The 25,266-nt window shown below is 36.7% G+C and overlaps 1 protein-coding gene across 8 annotated transcripts in view; it reads left to right on the plus strand.

Annotated features, from left to right (window-relative positions):
* The window catches only part of ATP6V1H (ATPase H+ transporting V1 subunit H), a 95,865-nt gene that overhangs the window by 16,410 nt on the left and 54,189 nt on the right, over window positions 1-25,266 (plus strand). For all 8 annotated transcript variants that reach the window (XM_060198391.1, XM_060198409.1, XM_060198380.1 and 5 more), the window contains 4 exons: window positions 1,590-1,703; window positions 4,836-4,940; window positions 7,669-7,722; window positions 22,826-22,923. In XM_060198391.1, the coding sequence (XP_060054374.1) occupies window positions 1,590-1,703; window positions 4,836-4,940; window positions 7,669-7,722; window positions 22,826-22,923 (371 nt within the window). The remainder of the gene's footprint in view (window positions 1-1,589; window positions 1,704-4,835; window positions 4,941-7,668; window positions 7,723-22,825; window positions 22,924-25,266) is intronic.

The following is a 25,266-nucleotide window of genomic DNA, read 5'->3' on the forward strand; positions in this document are numbered from 1 at the left end:
ATCCTCTTTTGTTCTTATTTCTCAGTATCTCTCTATGAGTGAGATCATCCCATATTTATCCTTCTCTTTCTGACTTATCACACTGAACATAATTTCTTCAGGCTCCATCCAGTGGCGAGGAAAATGAGTTCACCATTTTTAATAGCTGGGTAGTGTTCTGTTGTGTGTATATATCACAATTTTCTTAGCCACCCATCTGTTGTTGGACACTTGGATTGCTTCCAGGTTTTGGCTATTACAAATTGTGCTGCTATGAACATAGTTATGCACAAATCTTTTTGGATGGGGGTGTTTTGTTCCTTAGGAGTTTTATATTTTACATGGAACAGTTCTCTCTCTCTCTCTTTTGAGATAAACCATCTGATTATTACATTTAGTGCTTACATGCCATATCTCAAACTTAAAGAGAAGTGTCCAGTCTGGCTACTTACTCTGTGTTCTGTAAGCTTCCAAGGACAGACATTTACTGTTGGTATAAATCATATCAAACATGATGTCATTGAGGATACTGAGGTAAGAATTGTGTAGTCTGCCTTGGTGCTGTGATCATGCCACTTATAGAAATATAGTGATGTTATATTGTAGATAAAGATTAATATTCAGCTTTGCCAGTCTCTGAATGTCCTTGTTCTCTCTCAACACCATTTCAATAAAAAGAAGTAAAGAAAAATGGGAAATGTGCGTCAGTGACCTCTTGGTTATTCTGGTTATTGTATGAACTGTACCTAGAATGAGTAAGCTGTGAGTTGGCAAACAAATCTCAATTTTATTTATATGTTTACACGTAAATGTATATGCATATACATGTCAGTATACTTATGCATATCTATAAGTAAAAATCAGGAGTACACCAATATTATAGTTTTCTGGTTTATCCTTCTTGCTTTTCTTTTCCAAAAATAGGCAAGAACTTAGTGTACTTTGTATTTCACCATCTTATAACAATGTATACATATTAAGATACATATTAAAGTACTACCTAGTAGGTATTCTTTTGATTTTTGAATGACTTACCAAAATATGCCAGAAATCCTTTTGTGTCAGTTCAGAGAGGTCTTCTGTATTCTTTTTTTTGCCATCTGTAAAATGGAGATCTTCCTCAACTTACAATGGGGTAGCATCCTGATGAAGCCATCGTAAGTAGATGATATATGTCAAAAATGCATTTACCACACTTAACTAGATGTGGGTATTAGGAGGGAAGTTCAGAGATTCAGGTTGAGAAGCTATTAAGAAGTGTATATTGGTATTATGAGACAATTTAGAGAGTTAGGCTGAGAAGAAGTAAAACCTAGAATGGTATACTTTGCAGGACTTGAGTCTCTTTCCTCAAATAACTTGACTTTAGATTATTCATAATAATAAAAGGTGATTTTATGTTAAAAATACCTATTTCCACTTTACCCCCACCCCATCTACTATGCCTCATAATAATAATGAATGAGGGAGACAAAGGGCTTGCACACTGGATATAGAAAGCATACTAATCCATGGGATATAAAATGAAAGGTTGAACAGTAGTGCTCACTTGGTATGATCCTAAGTAAAATATATATTCTGATTAGTAATAACTCTTCTTTCTTTTTTAGGAAAATCACCAGCGAGTTAGTATTTTCTTTGACTATGCGAAACGTAGCAAGAATACTGCTTGGTCCTATTTTCTGCCAATGTTGAATCGCCAGGATCTCTTTACAGTTCATATGGTAACATTTGCATTGATTGAATTTCTGATTTAAAGAAGAAACTAATGTGGGCCATTGGTAACCTTCTGCTTCCTAGAGGCATATCTGCTGTGATGTTAACTTTTCAAAATTGTGTTTCCTTATTGGTGTTTAGTAATATGAGGATATTGGGAAGTCACAGGACAGATGGTTGCTCTGAAACAGAGTTCTGTAGAGTATAATGAGCTCATTCATGAACTTTTGATTAACTTGTATACAGACAGCTCTTGACTGTCTCTGAGGAGATTAACTGAATTCTATTATGGAAGTTCTATTTTGAAGCAGACACTGTGTTTTAATTTTTAAAATTTCAACTAAATTACTTTAGTAGAAAATATTTTATTTATTTATTAATGAAAGAGATAAGAATAGGAAAGAGAAAGAGAACCAGAGCATCACTCTGGCACATGTGCTGCTAGTGATTGAATTCGAGATCTCATGCTTGAGAGTCCCAGTGCACTATTCCCTGCACCACTTCCGGGGCAGCCCTAATTGCACACTAATGTTTTTGGTGCACTCCTGTTTTAAACTTAGCCTGAAAGACTATCTTTGGAAATGTTAGCAGTCAACAATCTTTTTTTTTTTTTTTAACACTGTTCCTGTATCTACACCACACCCACTAACAAGTGCCACTAGCCATTCTACTCCCTTTACCTTTCCTCAGTCCCCCTCCCTCTCTGGTAACACAGATCAATCTCTTATGTAATATGGAGAAAGAATGAGAGAAAGGTTGAGTGGCCAGATCTTTTTTTCTTTCAATTAAAAAAATATTTATTTATTTATTTTTGGATAGAGACAGAAATTGAGGGGGGATGGATAGAGGGATGAGGAGGGGGGAGGAAAAAGTGTGTGAGAGAGACAGAGACAGAGAGAGAGAGACATCTATAGCACTATTTTACTGCTTGTGAAGCTTCCCTTCTGCAGGTGGAAGTCAGGGACTTGAACCCAGGTTCTTGTGTATTGTAACATGCTTATTCTACTAGGTGCGCCACATCTCAGCCCTGAGTGACCGGATCTTGTACTCCTGATGTAGAGTGGGCTGCAGGTAGAGCTCCAGAGACTGCTCATTTCAGTGGATATCTTTACTTTTTCTTTCTTTTTTTGGCTCTAGAGGTATCACTGGGGCTTGGTGCCTGCACTACAAATCCACTGTTCCTTCATTCATTTTTCCATTTGTTGGGTAGAACAGAGAGAAATTGAGAGAGGAAAGAAAGATAGATACCTGAAGACCTGCTTCACTACTTGTGAAGTGACCCCCCTGTAGGCGGGGAGCTGGGGACTTGAACTGGGGTCCTTGTGTGGGTCCTTATGCTTTGTACTATATGTGCTTAACCCCCTCAGTTTTCAAATTAATAACTACTGCCAGAGCAACATTTTGGAGCATACATGTCATGAGCATTATTTCTTTCCATGTGTATCTATTAATATATTCATATACTATGAAATGTATCACATATAGAAAAATAAAAATTAAAGACTCATGAAATAAGCTATATCATAAAATATTTCCTTTTATCAAAATGGAGAGTCTTACTTTCATTGTTTGGATATCTAGTTTATTATTTATTTTGATGGTTATTTTTTCCTTCATTGGGGCATAATTGACAAAATTATAACATTTTTGTATTATACAAATATAAAATATTTTATATAACATAACAAATGTAAATTTAAAAAATTTAAGATGTATGATATATTTTGATACATGTCACATATTTAATAAAATCATGCTTTGTTTTATAGCTTAGAGAAAATTGAGAATCTTTGAGTAAAGAGGAAGGATACTTGTTCATAACAAGAGATGGCTATTTAATCCTGAGAAAATATTTTTATTAGGGTATATATTTCTAATTTATTTATTTATGAGAAAGAGAATGGGGAAGAGCGAACTAGAGCATCACTCTGGCACATGCTATGCTGGTGATGGACTCAGAACTCAGATGGTTCAAGGCTTTATTCACTGCACGAACTCCTGGACCTCTCAAGGTTTAGACTTAATTGTGAGCAATTACAAAGGACTTGAAATGAGTCAAATAGTGCTTGGAAATTGTTGGAGAGATTATTCAGAATTCTGGCAAACAATTTGATGAAAGTCTGCCTTTAAGAAAGATTTTAATATTCTTTGGATTTTTAAAAAATTATCTTTTTTAATTTATTGTAGGTGGAGACAGCCAGAAGTCAAGAGGGAAAGGTGTTATATATATAGAGAGAGACAGAGAGATACCTGCAACACTGCTTCACCACTCAGTTCTTTTTCCCTGCAGGTGGGGACCAGGTCGGTGTGTATTGTAACATGTGCTTAGCCAGGTGCACATCCACCTGGCCCCTTTCTTTTAATTTTTACTGGTTTTGCATAATTAATTCTAGTCGTCCTTTTGTATCAGGACAGTCCTCTGTACTTTGAACCTCAGAATAATACAAAAAAAAAATCACATAATTTTTTTTCTCTTTATTTGGAGCTGATGCTTCAATGTGCATGGGCTGTTAATATTCCCGAAAATCATGAACTTTTTCTTTTTCTTTATATTTTATTATCGTTATTTATTTTTTTTGTAGTCACAGCCAGAAATTGAGAGGCTGGGGGAGATAGAGAGGGAGAAACTACTTCACCACTTGTGAAGCTTTCCTTCTGCAGGTGACAAGGGGCTTGAACCTTGGTCCTTGCACATTGTAACATGTGCACTCAACCAGATGCGCCACCACCAGGCCCCCTGAAATTCTTTCTTCTCGCTCTCTTTTTAAGATAGAGGCAGAGAGGGAGAGGGGATACTACTCTGAATAACACTGATGTTTCTGATAACATTGAAATTTCCTCTAATGTGGTGGGGGCTGGGTTTGAACTGGGGTCATAGCATGGCAAAGCATCACACTATGCAAGTGAGCTATTTCACCAGCTGTATCATGAAATCCTTAAAGCACAACTAGTTTTGCCAAACTTTAATGAAAACTTAAAAATATATATATTTTGAAAGTGTTTCAACATGAGTAAGCTTATTTTTGGAAAAATTCAGTGTTAAGACCATGTAACAAAATGTTATAAATCCTTATTTTTAAGGCATATTCTGTGATTTTTTAGGATTAACATAGTAGTTTAATGAATTTCTTATGTTTCAGGCTGCAAGAATTATTGCCAAGCTAGCAGCTTGGGGAAAAGAGCTGATGGAAGGCAGTGACTTAAATTACTATTTCAACTGGATAAAAACACAGTTGAGTTCACAGGTAAAAGACATTTCTTTTAGAGTATTTGGAAGGACCCTAATATCTATGTTCTCTTAAGCGACTTATGGTTGTAAAAAAGGTTATACTAAAGTAACACCATTTTTGGAGCTGGATCAGTAAGCCAAAATTACTTTTTAGGCATGGCAGCATGCTTCACTTTCTTTCCTTTTTTGACTGGCTTCAACTCAAACCTTTCTCTTTTTGGCTGCTTGAGATTTTTGCACTCTTGCTTTTCAGAGGACAGGGAGTATCTTCCTTCCAGGTAGCTGCCAAGATCGTTCAGGTTGGAAAACTGACAGCAGTCTGCATAACACCTAAGAGCATACTCATGGCAAGTTTGTAATAAAGGAGGAGAAACAGCACAGCAGGAGAGAGTTGACTTCCCCATCTGCCTTGGGACTGTGAATCACCATCATTTGCAGGAGATATGTTGCTTTCGGAAGTTCTCTCCAAAAGTTTCTAGAGGGACCTTTTCTAAACCCTTCTGTCATGTAACCAGGTCAGGTTTTTAAGCAGTCACACCAGTAAGCAAACTGGCCCAAAGTCAGCTTGTTGGTCACCTTGGCTGATTTCAAGCTTCTCTGGCTTAGCTTTCCAAGAAGGAAAATGGCTCTCTGGTATAATAACATAGGAAATGACAACTTTTCTTTTTTGTTGTCTCCATGATTTCCCAGAATAGGTGAATAGATAGGATGCTTTTATTATAACTGGCTCAGTGGAGTATTTCTTTTAGGTTTCCAGTGTCTAAGTATTAAGTGAGTAAGGAGGAAAAATTTGGAAGTATGGAAATGATCCTATAAAAAGGAGTGAAATGCAAGTAGGCAGGTGAAGATCATTCAGGGGAAGAAAGTGTGGGTGAGTGACATGAAGGAATGGGACTAGGCGATGTAGTAATGGTGGTCCCTAAGTTATTGTGAGATTACAGATAAACAACAATTTAAATAAATTTTTGAAAGTTTGTACTTTGGATTTAAGCTGACTTTGTTATTTTAGTAGATTGTATATTGAAGTATAGGAGACACTCCACAGTATTTCACTAAGATTTATTTATTTTTGTCCTGTCATTGCCTGCCTTTTAAAATGTAGTTTAATTGACTTATATTTGGATAGAATACCTTGAAGTGTCTTGAACAAAGTTAATTTTTTATGTCAACAGTATGAATTTTAACACTCTTTTTGGCTTAGTTTCAAAAAGTAATTTTACAGGAGCCATACTTTGATTTTTTTGTGATATATTTAAAAAAACTATATATTAAGAATATACATTATTTAGTATCAGAGTGCTTATTAAGTAGGTAGCTCATCCTTTTATTTTCTATTCTGAATTCTTCACTTGAGCAAACTATTTCTGCCTCAGTTTTAACTTTATGGACCAGTAGTCATGTGAAGCTGATTCAGTAATATGAAAAGTGATTGCAAAGTATACTGCATTTGCTGTTAGTGTTTTGGATTATTTTTTCATCTTAGACTTTCCCTCTTTGGAATAACATTTATATTGTACCTCACAGAAGACTTGCCGATTTTGGAATGATTAAGCATGACTGTAAACATATCCAGCAACTGGAGGACTATTTCTGTCATCATGAATGGAAACAAATATTTCAGTATCTAGAACTGTTTTCATTAAAACTGAGTTTCTTGATATTAGAAAAACGCTTAAGATCGCCTCTGCATCTTTCTGGAGAACTCTTTATCACGGCATCCTTGCCTTGGCTAAGTTATGCTGTGGTCTTTCTGCTTTGCGAGTTCTTCTGCACTGGTTACTCTTCTCAGTGCCCAGACCCAGCCTGGCTTTGCTTTTCAAAGTCTGGTCACTGCTTCTGCTGTGTTCTGGATTGCTCTGTCTTACTTGCTGTGGGTAAACACTTCTTCCAGAGCCTTTTACTGGGATTAAACTATAGACTTCTTGTTTAAGTAGTGAGTCTATTTACTACTTTGCTCAATGTTCTCTGCTAGTACTGTGCTTGGAAGTTCTCTTTCTCTTAGGTTTTTTCTAATTTCCAGGGTTCTAGTAGAAATAGATTCTCAAAGGTCCAAATAAGCAGTGAGCTTGTTTATTTTATTCTTTAGCATTATAGTGAAAATTAAGAGAACATTTTGAATATTTTCATTGTATTGTTTATGAGTTTTGATAGTTTTATAGCATATATTCAGGTCTGGCATTTACGTGACAGTTACTGCATAATGCAAAATAGAAGTTTTCATTGATAAATTTATTATCACTTTTTTCTTATACATTCAATCTATGATGTAATACCTTAATTTTTTGGGATAATTTATGTGCAGTTTTATTGTTATTGTAATACATTAACTGTACTGTGGATAAGGTGATTGAAAGTTCAGTATAGTGTCTTTCCTGTCAGGCACTTAGTTTTGAAAACTCCGCCATAGAATCCTGTGTTTGTTGTTCACCTTAAAGCCATTATCTTATTAGAAAAAACAGTTCAGTAAGTGAAGTTCTGATACTTGAAAATTTAATTAGCTTTACATATGAAGTTTAGTTGAAACTTAGCAGTCAGCTTATTTTTGTTCCATTTAAATAATTTATTAAGCTATCTGGAGGAACACAATGATATTTCTATTTCATATCATTCCCATGCTTTTTATTAGTTGATGATTAAGTAGGATTAATAAAAAATATAAAATTTCCTTAGCCCCCTTTTGTAAACATATCAGCTAGAATAAAATTAAAACAAAACTAAGTAATAAGTTATTTATTTCATAATAGAAACTGCGTGGTAGCGGTGTTGCTGTTGAAACAGGAACAGTCTCTTCAAGTGATGTAAGTATGTCCTCCTTATTCACTGGCTTCCTAATACCATGAATTCAGTTATTGAATCATACACAGCTAAGATTTTGGAGATGTTTATGCTACTTTCCCAAATGCAAATCTGTGAATTGAATATCACCTCCAGTTAGGTGAATGGTATTATAAAAACTGTGTTTAAATATTAATCATCTGTGGTGATTATGATTTCTGTTGGTAAACATGAGACTATTTTTCCCCTGTTGCTCTTCTGTTTTAGGGCCATTTTTGAATCACAGTAGGAATTTGAATTTAGATACACAGTTGGAGAACGTTATCATAGTTATTTTTTTGAGATTTCAGATTCTGATAATCTAATAGTTGTCTAACTACTGTCTAGTACATCTGTGAACACTGCATCAAGCAATTAAAAGTGTTTGAATTAGCTGATGGCACTAAAACTTACTCCTTGCACTGTGATTTTTTTATTTTATATTTTTTTTAGGGGTTAATGGTTAACACATAGGCACAATCTCTCATCTCTTGCTTGGTGTTTAGGAGACACAACAGAACCTATTGTCCCTTTATCTTGCCCCTCTTGTTCCTTCCCCAGAGTCTCTTGCTTTGATGCAATATACCCCACCCAGTCCAAGTTTTACCATATATTTTCCCTTACTGTTCTTTATTCTTATTTATTTATTTATTTATTTATTTATTTATTTATTCCCTTTTGTTTCCCTTGTTGTTTTATTGTTGTAGTTATTACTGATGTCGTTGTTGGATAGGACAGAGAGAAATGGATAGAGGAGGGGAAGACAGAGAGGTAGAGATAAAGGTAGACACTTGCAGACCTGCTTCACTGCCTTGAAGCAACTGCCCTGCAGGTGGGGTGCCTGGGGCTCAAACAGGGATCCTTACGCTGGTTCTTGCCATGTGTGCTTAACCTGTAGCACTACTGCCAGACTCCCCTGTTCTTTATTCTTAACTTGTACCTATAAGTGAGATTGTTGGTATTGGTCTTTCATTTTCTGGCTTGCTTCATTCTACATGGTGCCTTTGGGTTCTGAAGACAATATTGGGAAGGAGATGACTGTATCATTTAAAATAGCTACATAGTACTCCATTGTATATATGTACCACAACTTCCTTAGCCATTCATCTGTCTTTGGGCATCTGGTTGTTTCCAAGTTTGGGTTGTTATAAACTCTGCTGCTGTGAAAGTTGGTGTGCACAGATGTTTTGGATAGGTGTTTTTCTTTTCCCTGGATAAACCCCTAGGAGAGAGATTGCTGGGTTATAAGGTAGGTCCATTTCTGGAATTCTGATGAATTTCCAGACTGTTTTCCGTAGGGGTGGGCCAACTTACATTCCTACCAGCAATGTAGGAGAGACCCTTTCTTCCTACAGGCTCTCCAACAGTTGGTGTTTTTGTCTTTTTTAATGTATGACATTTTCACAAGTGTAAATTTGTTTTTATTTGCATACCCCTGATCATCAGTGACTTTGAGCATATTTTCTTATGTCTGTTGCCCTTTCAATCTCTTCTCTGGAGAAGATCCGGCCCTTATCTTCCCTCCAATTTTTTTTGTCTTTTTATTGTTGAGTTATTTTTTATTATCTTTTAAATTAAAAAAAAAATTATTGGATAGAGACAGCCAGAGATCGAGAGGGAAGGGGGTGGTAGAGAGGGAGAGAGATGGACACCTGCAGCATTGCTTCATCACTCACAAAGCTTTCCCCCTGCAAGTGGGGATAGGGGCTCGGGGCTCGAACCTGGGTCCTTGCGCACTGTAATGTGTGCACTCAACCAGGTGTGCCTCCACCAGGTCCCTATTGTTGAGTTTTTTAAAAAAATGTATTTTGGTTATCCGTAATCTGTTCAATGCATGATATGTAAAGATTTTCTCCTATTCTTTGGGGGGGGGGTCTTTTTGTTTTGGTGGCAATTCCCTGTATTCTGCAGAAGCTTTTTAGTTTGATGTACTCCCACTGGTCTTTTATTGGCTTTTTTTCCCTTGCAATCCGAATTGAATCATTTAAGATGCTGCAAAAACATGTATGAAGAGAGTTCTGCCTGTGTTTTCCTCTCTCTGGTGACTTCTGGTCTAACTTCTAAATCTTTGATTTTTTGGAGTTAACTTTTGTATATGATGAAATTAGGTGATCCAGTTTCATTCTTCTGCATGTTTTAACACAATTTTCCCAACACCATTTGTTGAATTAGCTCTCTTGTCCATTTGATGTTTTGGGCACCCTCGTCAAAAATTACTTGACTGTAATAGTGGAGGCTGATTTCTGGGCTGCCAGCTCTATTCCACTGGCCTATGTGTCTTTGTTTTGGTTCTATTACCAGGCTGTTTTGATTATAGTGGTTCTGTAGTATGGTTTGAGGTCAGGAAGCAAAACACCTTCATTTTTGCTCTGTTCTCTCACGATTTCTTTTGCTATCCTGGGCATTTTTTTTTTTTTTTAAAGTTCTGCATAGGGCTCTCTGCGGGCTGTTTTTTTCCCCTCCTCATTCCTTTCTTGGAGATGATAGTCTCTCACGTTAACTTCATCTTGGTTAGATTATTGTCTCCATTTGAGCAGTACTCAGAATAACTCAAAAACTAGTTGTAAGACTAGTGAGGTAAGAACTGACATGATTGGAGCCAACTGAATGAGAAATGGAGGAGGGGGTTAAGAAATATATGTAATGCATTTCTAGTTTCACTTGTTTGAAGTATCTTTGGAAACCTGAAAACATCTTTAGAATCATTAGCCTGCTTCTAATAAACTGAAATTTAGCCCTGTAGAAGCCAGTAAAGTCCATGTTAATAGCTATCTATTAATAACTGAAACTTCATAATCTACAGGGAAGTACCTGTATATGTGTGCTCTAAGACAACTGATGTTACAAAAGTTTATGAAATGAAGTCCAAGCACTGGTGACATGGTATTTATGCTTTTCTCTTTTTTGTTTGTAATGGAAAAACAAAACCAGCTAATTGAATTGGCAGTGTGTTATAGTGCTTTAGCTGGTAGACACACACACATATATATACAAATACCTCGGATGGAATTAGCATCAGGGGTAATTGTGAGTAAAGAGAAAAAGATGACCTTTGTTTTCTCACCTTCTTTCCATAATTGCCTTTCAACACTGAATGTATTTTGTCTTTTTTTTTTTTTGTAGATTTTTTCCTTTTTCAAGTTGCATTCAACTTGAAAATCAAAATTCTTCAGCAGTAGTAAAGTTTAGCCATCCCCTTCAATACTTGCATTTTAACAGAGAAATATGAATTGGTTTAGTTAACATTTTTTAGCATTTTCTATGTGTCTGCCATGTTTCACTCATTTTATATTTATATCTCTCTGAATATTCACACTTGCTCTTTGACATGAAGGACCTATGTCCTTCTATAAACTAAGACTTGTGGGTAAGCACTGCAGAAAGGCATGACCAAGATCATATTGTTAATAAGTGGAAAGACTCTTAAAACAAAAAATAAACCTGTATTAGGGCTGGCTGATGGTGTACCTGGTTGAGTGCACATGTTACAATGGCTCAAGGACCTAGGTTCAAGACCCTGGTCCCCACCTACAGGGGGAAAGCTTTGTGAATGGTAAAGCAGTGCTGCAGTTGTCTCTCTTTTTTCCCCTCTCCCTTTCTGTCTTCCCTTCTTTCTCGATTTCTGGCTGTCTTTATCCAATAAATAAATAAAGATAATAAAAACATTTAAAATATTAAGAAAACACTTGTATTGCTCTCTGCATTACTTTTGCAACAACTGATTTGAATTTATTCCCTTTTGTTGCCCTTATTGTTTTATTATTGTAGTTATTGTTGTTATTATTGTTGTTGTTGGATAGGACAGAGAGAAATGGTGAGAGGAGGGGAAGACAGAGAGCGAGAGAAAGACACCTGCAGATCTGCTTCACCCCTTGTAAAGCAATTGCTCTACAGGTGGGGAGCTGGGGGCTTGAACCAGGATCCTTACGCCTTGCCCCACCTGCACTTAACCCTCTGCTGTACCACCTTACTCTCCTGATTTGGATCTTTAGATATTTTTCAAAGTCATATAGCCCAGTTAGACTTTAACAAAACATTGTTATTACTAGATCATAGAAACAAAATCCCTCTTGACTTTCAGAGGCTCTAGTAAACCTGTTTTGCGAACTGCATTATATGATACTGCCACTTGATGTCAGTATAAGACAAACATTTTACATTGCAAAATAAGACCTAAGCATTATCTTTTCATATGACCACAAAAACATCATCTAGTTTTGAGTGGCTAATCACATTTTTATTTATTTATTTATTTTTTTAAAATTAAGGGAGTCGGGTGGTAGCGCAGTGAGTTAAGTGCACATGGTGCAAAGCACAAGGACCAGTGTAAGGACCCCAATTCAAGCCCCCAGCTCCCCACCTGCAGAGCAATTGCTTCACAAGTGGTGAAGCAGGTCTGCAGATGTCTTTCTCTCCCCCTCTCTGTCTTCCCCTCCTCTCTCCATTTGTCTCTGTCCTATCCAACAACAATGACATCGATAACCACAACAATGTTAAACAACAAGGGCAACAAAAGGGAAAATAAATAAATATTAAAAAAAACAAATTAAATCTTCTTTATTTTTATTGTTATTTATTATTGGATAGAGACTGAGAAATTGAGAGGGGATGAGGAGACAGAGAGGGAGAGAGAGAGACACCTGCAACCCTGCTTCACCACTCCTGAAGCTTTCCCCCTGCAGGTGGGGACCAGGGGCTTGAATCTGGGTCCTTGCACATTGTAACGTGTGTGTTCAACCAGATGTGCCACTACTTGGCCCACTACAATTTAATTTCCATTACCTCAAAAAACAAACAAATAAAAAGCTCCCCCAAACAAACCACATATCAAAAGGCATTCCTAATTTCTTCTTATTCCCAATCTCTAACAGACTTTTTTTTCTTTTAAAAATTTTTTGGGTATTATCTTTATTTATTTATTGAGTAGAGACAGCCAGAAATTGAGAGGGAAGGGGTGATAGGAAGATTGGAAGAGAGATACCTACAGCCTGTTTCACCACTTGCAGAGCTTTACACCTTCAGGTGGGGACTGGGGGCTCAAACCTGAACCTGAACCTGGGTCCTTGTCCATTGTAACATGTGCACTCAGCCAGATGTGCCACCACCTGGCCCCTGACAGATCATTTTCTATCTCTGTATCTGCCTACTCTGGATGTTTTAGGTAAATGAATCATATTATATGTGGCTGGCTATGATGACTATTTTCACTCAATTTGATGATCATAGTTACCTCTCTTTGTGCAAGTTCTAAGAGCATGACTTAACATTATTCTTTATTATTTTCATGTTCAATTTTCAGTTGCCTTTCACTTTCCCCCCTCTAATTGCCAGTAAAGTTATTGCTGAGGTTTGGTGCCTGCATGATGAATCCACTGCTCCCAGCAGCCCTTTTTTTTTTTCTCTTTTCTTTTTGCTACAGAGAGAAATTGAAAGGGAAGTGGGAAGAGAGAAGAGAGACACTTGCAGTACTGCTTTGACCCAGGCCCTTGAGTATGGTGTTCTATACACCTGGCCTTTATTTTTACTTTCTCATCACAAAAAATACTATTGAGGATGGTTAAAATTTTTTTTTTGAGGAAGATAAAATTTATGCACAGAATGATTGTATAAAAAAAAAAAAGGAAAGATAACCCATGAGGTTAAAATAATTTTTTTAAAGGTTTTTCTTTTTGGTTTGTTTTTTAGAAGGTTTATATGGAACTATGTTCTGGAAAGGCAAAAGAAAATTAAACGGTAGATTAATGAAGAGATTATTTTTTTATTATTAGTGATTCAATATTAATATGCAAAACTACATGTCAACATGGGTACCATTTCACACTGTTCCCACCACCAGAGTTCTCAATTCCTGATACCTCCATTCCAGTACACTGTGCTTCTCCCAAGGTTGCAGACATCTCTACAACTATCAGTCTACATTTGTACACAATTACCCCCTTTTTCTTCTAGGTCCCTCCCTCTCTTCCCCTCTAAGCCACACATAACTCTATTACTTCATCCAAATATCTCTCCCCTTTGCATCCTCTCTCTCTGAGACCTGGTAGAGCTTGAGTTTAGAGCCCTCTTGTCCTCTTTTATCACTTCTCCCCCACTGGTAGTATGGATCAAGATTGCTTTTGGGGTGCAGAAGGTAGGAGTTCTGGCTTCTGTAGTTGCTTCTCTACTGGAGATGGGTGTTGGCAGGTCGACCTGTAACCCCAGCCTGTCTCTCTCTTTCCTTAGTGGGGCAGGGATCTGGAGAGCAAGGTTCTAGGACACATTGGTAAAAGTGTCTTCCCAGAGAAGTCAGAATGGAATCATGGCAGTGTCTGAAACTTGGTGTCTGGAAGGTGGTAGGGCATAAAGTGAGACAAAAAGGTTGATGAGCAGGAACCTAAATGTAAAAATAGAGCAGATGAGATAAGGAATCCTAGGGTGGAAGAAAGCTAGTAAGTCTACCCATGGCATGTTTCCAGGGGCCCATGTCTATGGTAGTCCCTGACTGAGTTTGATAGCTAGCATGAAGTTGTATAAAAACATTGTCTGAGAAAATGGTGTCAAAGTAGAGAAAAGGGCTAGAAAGTTGGGTTAGGGCAGAGAGTAGCTCCCATTCTTGAAAATATTCTGTGGATAGAATTAAATATTTACCTCTGTCCACCCCATGAAGAGATTTTTTTTTTTTTTACATAGCCTTTGCCAAATACTGCATTGATAACACTAGTAAAGTTATGCATTAGATGTCTCTCTTTATAGCTAGAGTTGGAGAGATAGAGAGGTAGAGAAATAGAGGAAGGGGGGCGGGCGGGTGGTGGCACACCTGGTTAAGCACACACATTACAGTGTTCAAGGACCTGGGTTTGAGCCCCTGGCCCCCACCTGCAGGGGAGAAAGCTTCATGAGTGGTGAAGCAGGGCTGCAGGTCTCTCTCTCTCCATTTCGCCCCCTTCCCTCTCAGTTTCTGGCTCTCTCTATCCAGTAAATAAATAAAGACAAACTTAAAAAAAATAAATAGAGGAAGGGGAGAGAGAGAGAGAGAGGGAGAGTGTGTGTGTGTGTGTGTGTGTGTGTGTGTGTGTGTGTGTATGAGTGAGAGTATGTGTGTGTGAGAAAGGGACCACAACATTGAAATTTCCATCAGTGTGGTGAGGGCTGGACTTGAACCTGGGTTGAACACATGGTAAAGTTGTGCACTATCCAGTGGAGCTATTCCACTGGTCCTAGATGTAGTCTTGAACATTGTATATACAGCAGCAATTTGCAAGTAAATTATGTTTCCATAAGTTCCCAGTAACTTTCCTTAAAATAAAGAATTCCAAGTAGTTCTTAAAATAAAGAATTCATGTAGTTGAATTACATGGCTAAGAAAATTAGGTTGGAAATTATAATTGACCAATGATTTATTTGTAAATTAATAGTGAAATTACTATTTCTGTAAGACTGTGTCTTCTGTTAGTATGGGTATTCATTTAAGGTAGGAATTTTATGAGTGTCAACTAGAGTTTCTACACTGGATAACCAGCTCAAAGAGAACTTTAGGACTATATGTATTTTAGTATCTAAATGTGAGGTTCCAATAACAGTAGCAGACCTTTTAGTTGCTTAGTACTTTATAAAAAATAATTTGAATAGATGACTTTTGTAAGAATCTGCTAAGTCTGATGTTTTCCTCTATGATAAGACACCTCTGGTTGGCAAAACCTTGCTTCCTCCTTCCCTTTTTACTTGCCATCATTTTTTAAAAGTATGCTGACCTTTAAATAAAAAATGCAAGTTTATATGTTAATTGTATGAAAATGTATCATAGGGGCTTCTACTCACTACTTTTTCTTCACCTGTACTCCTGCAAAGGTCATTATTCTGGCACCTGTTACTGTGGATAAGTCTTGCCTGATCTTGAATTCCATATAAGTGGTATTATACATTATTAGTTTTTAAAAAATATTTATTCCCTTTTGTTGCCCTTGTTTTTTATTGCTATAGTTATTATTGATGTCATTGTTGTTGACATTATTAGCTTTTATATATGTTATTATGTTAGTGATATTATGTTAGTGTTATTATGTTAGTGATATTCATCCATGAAACTTAGTAATTCACTCTTTTTATTGCTATGTAGCAATCTATTAAATTAATATTATACACTATCTTCTTGGTAAGTACTTGGGGGTTCTACTTTGGGACTATTGTGAATAATCTTGCTATTAACAGTCTTGTCAATGTTACTTGGTAGATGTAATCTCTTGTGTTGAGGTATTTAATTAGAGAATGAAATCTTTGTGTTAATAGGGTTGATGTCAATTTAATTTAAGTAGATATTGTCAATTTTCTAAATTAGTTTACGTATCTGTTAATGATGTATAAAAATTCTAGTTGCTCCAGTTCCCTATAATATTTGATATTGCCCTGTTACTACTTTTTCTTTAAAATGAGTATGTGACAGAAGCAAAAAAGAAAAGAAAAAGAAAAATCATGTATAGGAAAAAATTCATTTAAAGTTATGAAGTATTGTATACATTGGAATTGTTAGCAATATGCAAAATATGCAGTATGCAAAATTGGCTTTTGAAATTTATTTGTTTGAAATGTTCATCTGTGTGCTTTCTTGATATAGATGTATTATTCATTTCCACACTCTGGAACAAATGTATCTTGCTATAGTGTAGACTTATTTTAAGTATCCAAAATTTATCTTACTCTTTCTCATTTAGTTTGTACTTAATATTTGCCAGACTACGGCTTGGTTGAGGCATATGATGATGTGGGGGATTGAACCTAGGGCTTTGGAGCCTCAGGCATGAAAGTCTTTTGCATAACAATTATGCTGTATCCTCTACCCTCTATTTAGTTTGTACTTAAAATCTGCATTCTGGATGTTGATATTAAACTTTTGTCTATATACATTTTTATGACATTGGTTTCACTTACGTGCAACTGCGTCAAATTTCTATTCATTTTTTTTCTCTACTTTCTGACTTGCTTTGTAATTCTGTATAGTATGGGTCACTGAGACAGTGTTTAACAGAAGTTGAGATCTAGAGTAGGAATTCCCCCATGATTTGATTATCCCACCATAAAGTACAGGAGAGTTTACATTTCCTGTTGTAACACAAAGAAACCTTGCTGAAACCTTGTACTGAGAGGCTGGATGCCTACTGACAACCTAAGACTAAATTACTATTTTAATCTAAAAAAATTACATTGCTTTTTATTTTTGTGTGGTACCAAGGGTTGAACCAGGGCTTATATCCTTGGTCCTGTATCACCTTTTAAAGCCTTGTGTTCCTTATCTGAAAAAAAAAGGGGGATATTATAAAAGGGGAGCTTTTTATCTTTCATTTACTTCATTAAATTTTGTTTTTGTTTGGATTTTCTTTTTGGCAGGTTTTTAAAAAGGTTTTATTATTATTATTTATTTATTGGATAGAGACAGAGAAATCGAGAGGGAAGGGGAAATAAAGTGGGAGAGATACAGAGAGACCCCTACGGCACTGCCTCACCACTTCTGAAGCTTTCCCTCTGTAGGTGGAAACCTGGTGGTAGCTTGAACCCAGATCATTGTACGTTGTAACATGTACTCAACCAGTTGTGCCACTGCCTAGCCCTTATGGCAGTTTTTTGATAGGCAAGATAATTAGAAGATACATTTTGATTATAGAAAAAAACAAATTTTTTACATCGAAGAACTATGGTTGAGTGACATTTAAGCAGATGATATTCAGAAAACAAAACAGTGCTTATCTAAATTATCTTTTTTAATTTAAAAATTTTATTAGTGATTTAATATTGATTTACAAAATTACATGTCAACAGGGGTATAATTCCAAATGGTTCCCATTGGAGTTGTGAATCTTCAGTCTCCCCACTGCAAGCCACTGCAGTTCCCCTAAGGTTGTAGACATGGGCCAACCATCATCTCTACAGCTAGCTGTCTACATTTGTACATAATTGCCCCCTTTTTCTTCCAGATCTAGCCCTCTCTTCTCCTCCAGGCCATACATAACCCTATTAATTTATCCAAAATATCTCTCTCCTTTTCATCCTTTCTCTCTGGGACTGGATGGAGGTTGAGTTCAGAGCCCTCTTGTCCTCTTCCTTCTATCACTTCTCCCCGACTGGGAGTCCATCTTACTACCACTAAATGGCCCTCTCCTTTTCCTCCTCTTTCTCTGAGTACTAGTAGGCTTTGAGTTCAGAACCCTCTTATCTTCTTCCTCCTAGCACTTCTCCCCCACTGGTAGTATGGAATCAGGATTGTTTTTGGGGTGCAGAAGGTAAGAATTCTGGCTTCTATAACTGCTTCTCTGATAGACTTGGGTGTTGGCAGGTTGATCCATACCCCCAGCCTATTTCTGTCTTTCCTTATTGGGGTAGGGCTCTGGAGAGGTGAGGTTCCAGGACACACTGGTGATGTTATGTGCCCAGAGAAGTCAGGGTGGAATCATCGTAGCATTTGCAACTTGGTGTCCGGAAGGTGGCAGGATATAAAGTTAGACAAAATGGTTAATGAACAGGAACCAAAAAGTAGGAATAGAGCAGATAAGATAAGGAATCTTAGGGTAAAAGAAAGCTAGGAAGTCCATTTTAGTCATGTTCCTAGGGGAACACACTATGGTACTTTTGCTCGAGTTTGATAGCTAGCCTGATGTCTGAGAAAATGCTGTCAGTGTAGAGAAATGGGCTAGAAAGTTGAACTAGGGCAGAGAGTAGCTCTCATTCTTGAAAAAAATTCTGTGAATAAAATTAATTATTTACCTCCATCCATTTGACCCAGGGCCCATATATACACATTTATATTTAGCACTAGAGCCTGTATAACCTCTGAGTCCCTATAAGTCTGAACTCACAGCTCATGGTCACAGCTGGGAACAGTGCAGGCTGCACTCATTTCAGGACCTAAATTATCTTTTTGGTATCATTTTTTTAAAATGTATTTTTGTTAAGTCATTTCACCTGGTAAGTGAATTAGTTTAGTAATTCAAATGGAAACAGTCCCCTTGTAAAGTGAGCTCTTTTTACCATATCTTCCCCCAACGCCCCCTTTCTTTCCCTTCCTTCCTTTCTCTTCCTCTCTCCCTTCCTTCCTGCGGTTCCTCCTTCATTTCTTTTTCCCCATTGGGAGTATCACTGGAGATGTTCTGTACTGAATAAATACTTTATCATACTATGCATAAAGCATTTTCTGTAAAATTCAGGCCATTAGAGGTCATGTATACAAATCCCAATAATGTTCTATATTAGTTGTCATTCATTCCTTTGATTTTTAAAATATAATTGATACCCAGCTAATCATATAGGCTCCTATCTTTGAGAGTTCTGAGACAGGAATCAGGAGGATTCATGGAAGGGTCACCTGGGAGAGGTGAAACTGTGGTATAGTTTGAAGGGAAGGCACAGAGATATACTTAACCTATTTGATTCTTTCTTGTGACAGTTGTTTGTAAAGAACATTATTGGATCACCTCAAATATGACCTTATCAGTTTGGTGGTTTTTGATATTGATTTGTAAGATAAAACATTTCTCTGCTTTTTTACTCTTGTCCTGTTTGTCTTTGAAATCTTGTAAGATTGCAGATTTTCTTTCAGCAGTTTACCTATTTCAAGAATGCTTTTCGCATATCATAATGCCTGCTAGTAGAGTAGGACATTTTAACAAAAAGAACTATACTTAGCAAACTTAGTATTTACAATTAATTTGTATGGAAAATAGTTGTATATTACTATATTGTCATTGGAGTCAGCTTATGGGAATTGATAATAAAAAATTTGGAGTCTTACGTACTTTGTCTTAAAAATAACATTATCTTCCTAGACAAAAACAAAAATCACTTTACTTAGACATAAAATCTTATTTTTTTCCTTCTAAGTTCAAATGACAAAATAGGAAAAATAATGATCCAGTAGAATGAGTATTCTGTTGCTCATTTAGCAAAGAAACACTTCTTAGAGTGCTTTTATTTACTATGGACTGTACTTATGTGTTGAGATTAAAGAAATACTTTTTTTTTTTTGCCTTTTGGGGCTGATTGTTATGTACACTCCAGGGCCTTGCTCCAGGGCCTTTTTTTTTTTTTTTCCTTCCCTAGAGTGTACTACTTAGCTATAGATTTTGGTGGTGCTAGGGATTGAACCTGGGATGTTGGAGCCTCAGGCATGAAGAATCTTTTTTCCCATACACATTATGGGTGTCTTTCTTCTTAACCATTATGCTATACTATCTTTCCTACATGCCAGATGAGTTAATACTTGATACAAGACTTGCAGCAAGTGAACCAATCTATATAGGATGGAGGATGGATGAAAAATTTCCACTAACTAGTTGGGGTGGTCTGGTTTTCAGGTGGTTCTAGTAAGTGATTGGAGAGATCTGGTTCTCAACGTAACTAACTATTGCAACTGGCAGTTGAAAGTCACAGGTGATTCTAGCACTTTCTGTTAGTGGAGTGATAAAATAGAAATAAGATTGGGTGAGCTTTTTAAAATTTATTTATTTATTTATTTCCTCCAGGGTTATTGCTGGGGCTCGGTGTCTGCACTATGAATCTACTGCTTCTGGAGGCTGTTTTTTCCCTTTTGTTGCCCTTGTTGCTTTATTGTTGTTGTTATAATTATTGTTGTTGTTATTTGCTGTTGTTGTTTTTGGATAGGATAGAGAGAAATTGAGGGAGGATGGGAAGACAGAGGGGGAGAGAAAGATAGACACCAGCGGATCTGCTTCACCTCTTGTGAAGCAACCACCCTGCAGGTGGTGAGCCTGGGGCTTGAACCAGGATCCTAAAGCCAGTCCTTGGGCTTTGTGCCATGTGTGCTTAATCCACAGCCCTTTAAAATTTATTTTTATATGCTGGGTGGAGAAAGATTCAGAGATTGGTAGGCTTAAGGAAAGTTTAATATGAGATAGGATTGATTATATTCAAACACTGAGGAGAGGAAAACTATGAGACTGAAGGAAGTCACAGGAGAGGGGGGTGATAGATGGATGGGGCACTCTGGGAGGAATGGGATAGAAACCCTGCTGGGGCTGTGGTTCCTGGACGAGGAGAAGGCCACCCATCTACAGATGAGAGAGGTAAAAATGTAAATGTTCAGTGAGAGGGGACGTGTTGGTAATGAGCTAACTAGTGGCCTTTTTTTTTTTTTTTTAATACTAAGGGTGAGGGAAGAGAGAAGTACACAAGGACCATGGCATGAGAACTGCTTTAGGGGAATGGCAGAGAGAATAGTCTAGAATTGCTTATAGTTCAGCAGTACTGCATTATTTTTGCATTAAGATTAATCATGGTGATAGTTTTGTTTGGTCAAAGGGTGATTATTTTCATTATAGAAATCACTGAGGAATTTTACACGTGAAACTAATATTGTATGTGAAAGACAAAGTTGAATGCAACCTACTTACTTAGATGCAATGAAAAATTCAGTCATTTACCAGTGTTACCTGTACTGTATGTTTAAAGAGTAACTTCTGGAATTGCATGTGGACTACCTCAGTAGGAGAGTACAATTTTGGAATGGTCATCTTTTCTAAGTTATTTATAATGTGAATCCTGAGGCTGTAACTAACAGAGGGTACATACTTAAAATGTGTCTTGTGTTTCAACATTGCATGATAGATGGTCAGAGAAAAAACTTGCAAAAATGGTTTTTTTTTAATGTTTGTGTGTGTTGAGAAGAAATTGATGAGAAATGTGAGAGCAGAGAGTACTCTAGATCACCTTTTTATTATTCCATATGAAAACTTAGACTGTTTCCCTAAACAAAGATGATAGAATTCCTCCTTTACATCAGATTACTGCCTGCTCACTTAGTTGAAAAAGCACATTTTTCCTCCCTACTATAGAACATTATTTTAATGCTGAACATTCATTATTTTTTGTCCATTAGTTCCTGCTGCTTTTGGGCAGCTATATTCATTCCTTTCTAGGTAAACTCTATAATAACCTTTTTCTTGTTAATGTTTGAGTATTTTATCAAAGATTCTAACATCATTGTGTTTTGTATTTGAATGTCTGGAATGTCTTTGAAGTGCTAGGTTTCATTAACTTTGTTTAGATTGTAACAGAACTTAGTAGCATTATCTATATAATGACTTTTGTAAATGTCTCTAACACCCATTGTTCTTGTCACACTGTCCTTTGTTTAGACTGAATTTCCTCTTGCTTTTCCTTTTGTTATAGATGTAGGGCTCATTGGAAATACTTAGAGAAGAACCCAGGCCAACCATTGCTACTAACTATGATAAAATAAAGAATCTTGCAATTTCAGGGAATTTTTTCAAGTTTCAGATTTAATCACAATTTCTCTAAGACTGGACCATTGAAATAATAGTTTTTAAATTTCACTGACAGTCTTGTTAAAGTATACTATGGTATAGTTTTTTAAAATTTGTTGAATATCAGTGAATTGACTAGCTGTATGTTAAGTGGATTCCTTCTAATTAATCTAACAGTTTATGTTTGGGAGTATTTGGGGTGTATCCACATTAATGAGGAAGGAATTGAGTATTGAGAAAGTCAGTAACTTTCCCAGTATCCTTCAGATAGATGCGTGTCTTAAAGCTTTCGGTTCTTTTAAATTTTATTATTGTTCTTTGATATTTGTAGTTATGAGGACCTATATCATCTCTAAATAGTGCCTCTTTGCAGAATGAAATGAGGTACTGAAAGGTAATGTGTTATTTATCCAGCTATATGAAAAATATAATTCTCAATACTCTATTCCTTCATTTCTTTAGCTATGTGTGGTAAATTATCTTGAACAGTGTTGACTTAATTGGACAGAGTAAAATCAATTTCTAAATAGGTAGAGAGAGAGACAAAAAATGAGGTTTGACTTTTGAGGAAAAAGAGCTGGGGAGACAGCATAACAGTTATGCCAAAAACATTGACATCTGAGGCTCTGAGATCCCATGTTCAGTCCTCATCCTCACTATAAGCCAGAGCTGATGAGTGCTTTGGTTTCGCTCTCTCTTTCTTGAACAATAAATAAAATATTAGATAATTTGTGTGGCCTGATAAGAACTTCTAGTGGAAAAAAACCCTAGACTTTTCATAATGTAAGATGCCTTGATTTTGAGTATGTTCTACTTTTAAAACCTTGTCCTTCTTCTGTAGAGCTCTCAGTATGTACAGTGCGTTGCTGGGTGTCTGCAGCTGATGCTTCGGGTCAATGAGTACCGCTTTGCCTGGGTGGAAGCAGATGGGGTAAACTGGTGAGTGCCCTTTTCCTTTTAAAGCAGAGGAACATCTAAAGTATTTATCCTTGACATTTGCAAAGAAATTAATATATTTAATCATCTAAATCAAGTTTTTTTTTTATAAATGTCTATTTAATGATGGGTTGTGCTAACCTTCATAGAAATCATTAGCTACCAGACTGAGTGTTTCTCCTTCCCCTTGCTTAATCAGAGCAATTACAAAAGGTTAAGGACTCCTAGACATATAATGCTTGAAGAACACATTTTTAATACTCAGGATGGGAAAGTAGTTATCAGTGTTTTGTGGTAAAGGCAAAAAGAAAATCAGTTGGAAAGAATGAATATAAACCATTTTCTGTAACGCTATGTAACTAATCCACTTAAAAATACTATTTGTTGGATAGAGAGGGAAGGGGGAGGTGGAGAGAGAGAGTGAAAGACACTTACAGCATTGCTTCACCACTTGTGAGGCTTTCCCCATACAAATGGGGAACAAGGGGCTTGAACCTGGGTCCTTGAGTACTTTACCATGTTCACTCTACTTGGTGCACCACCTCCTAGCCCCCTGCATATAATTTCTCAGGTGAACTACTTCAGCAAGTGAATTACATTTGAATTGTTATGAACTCTTAAATAATCACTGACTCAGTAAAGTAATAATCTTATATTAGTATGGAATGCTTCGATTTATATTCAACTGTCATTTTATCAGAAAAAACAGTATTATAATTTCTGTTCATTTTATGAGTAATTAATATAATTAAGAATAAAGAGACAGAGACCCAGGAGATGACTTAGAGGGTAAGAGGTGAGACCATGTGTTTGATCACTGGCTCTACAGGAGATAGACAGTACCAAGAGAATTCCATGGATGGTGGAGTAGTGCTTTGATGCCTTTCTTTCTCTCACTTCCCCTTCCCATCTTCCCTTCTCAAAATATAGAATAAAAATTGGGCCAGAGATCACACTCAGTGTTATCATATACATTTGTGAGGTCCTGGGTTCTTTGCAAGCACCACATTAAGGAGAGAGAGAGAGACAGAGACAGAGAGAGAGACAGAGAGACAGAGATATTAGAAATTTAACAGGAACATATATAGCAAACCTTTTTTGTAGTAAGTAAATTTTAGTACACAGATATTACAATAGATAAATCCATCATAGATCTTTTTAGCAAAATGGAATGGTGTAGGTTCTTACTGTAAACTATTGTGTTAAAATCTTTCATGTTGAATTAGGTGAGCATGTATTTCCTTCTTGTCCTTAGAGATATGTTGTTCACTTATTGATTTGTGGAGTTCGAGAAAGTGTATTTACAATAATAGAGGGCTGAAGACTCAGCCATTTGAAATCTTACTTATCTGACCAATTTCACTGTTGTTAGAGAATAGATTGCTGTTTTGTCCTATAGCTTTTATCTTCTGAGTCATCTGAAAATGGTGAAACACTTTCCTTAGATAATAGCCATTATGGATGGAAAATGTAAAGTTTTGGATTTTCAGACTCAGGATTTTCTCCTCCTTTTCTTCCTTCTTCTTTCTCTATGAGAGATTTTTATTAATTTATTAATGAGAAAGATAGGAGGAGAGAGAAAAAGAACCAGACATCACTCTAGTTGCCATGGATTGAACTTGGGACCTCATGCTTGGTAGTCCAATGCTTTGTCCACTGTGTCATCTTCTTGACTCAGTTGTTCTTATAGTTGAGATTTATAACAAGAGACAGTGCAGGAATATACAGCTGCTCCCTAAAAACTGTGATACAAGCTGAGTCTGGAGGTTTTCTTATGAAACTTCCTCTTCACTCTTTCCCTTGAGGAAAATGTAACATTTGTGCAGTGTTTCTGCCCAAGAAACCTATTTGATTCTTGACACCCACATTTTTTTTTGTCCCCAGGGTTATTGTTGGGGCTCAGTGCCTGCACTGTGAATTCACTGCTCTTGGAGGCGATCTTTTTCCCTTTTGTTGCCCTTGTGGTTTATCGTTGCTGTTGTTGTTATTATTATTGTTATTATTGCTGTCATTGTTGTTAAATAGGACAGAGAAATTGAGGGAGGAGGGCAAGACAGGGGGCAGAAAAAGACATCTGCAGATCAGTTTCACCTCTTGTAAAGCAATCTCCCCTGCAGGTTGGGAGCCAGGGGCTGGAACTGGGATCCTTAAGCCTCTCCTTGCACTTCCTGCCATGTGAGCGTAACTTGCTCCACTACCACCTGGCGCCTGGCACCCACAGTTTTTAATGGATGTGTATCCTCTGCCTTGCATGCAGCAAAATTCTATACTTTCACAAGGAAAGCGGGTGTCTACGCTAAATGTGAGCATATTGCTTGTACTAACAGTTTTGCACTATAAACGACC

This window comes from Erinaceus europaeus, chromosome 1 (assembly GCF_950295315.1).
Source record: "Erinaceus europaeus chromosome 1, mEriEur2.1, whole genome shotgun sequence".
NCBI lineage: Eukaryota > Metazoa > Chordata > Mammalia > Eulipotyphla > Erinaceidae > Erinaceus > Erinaceus europaeus.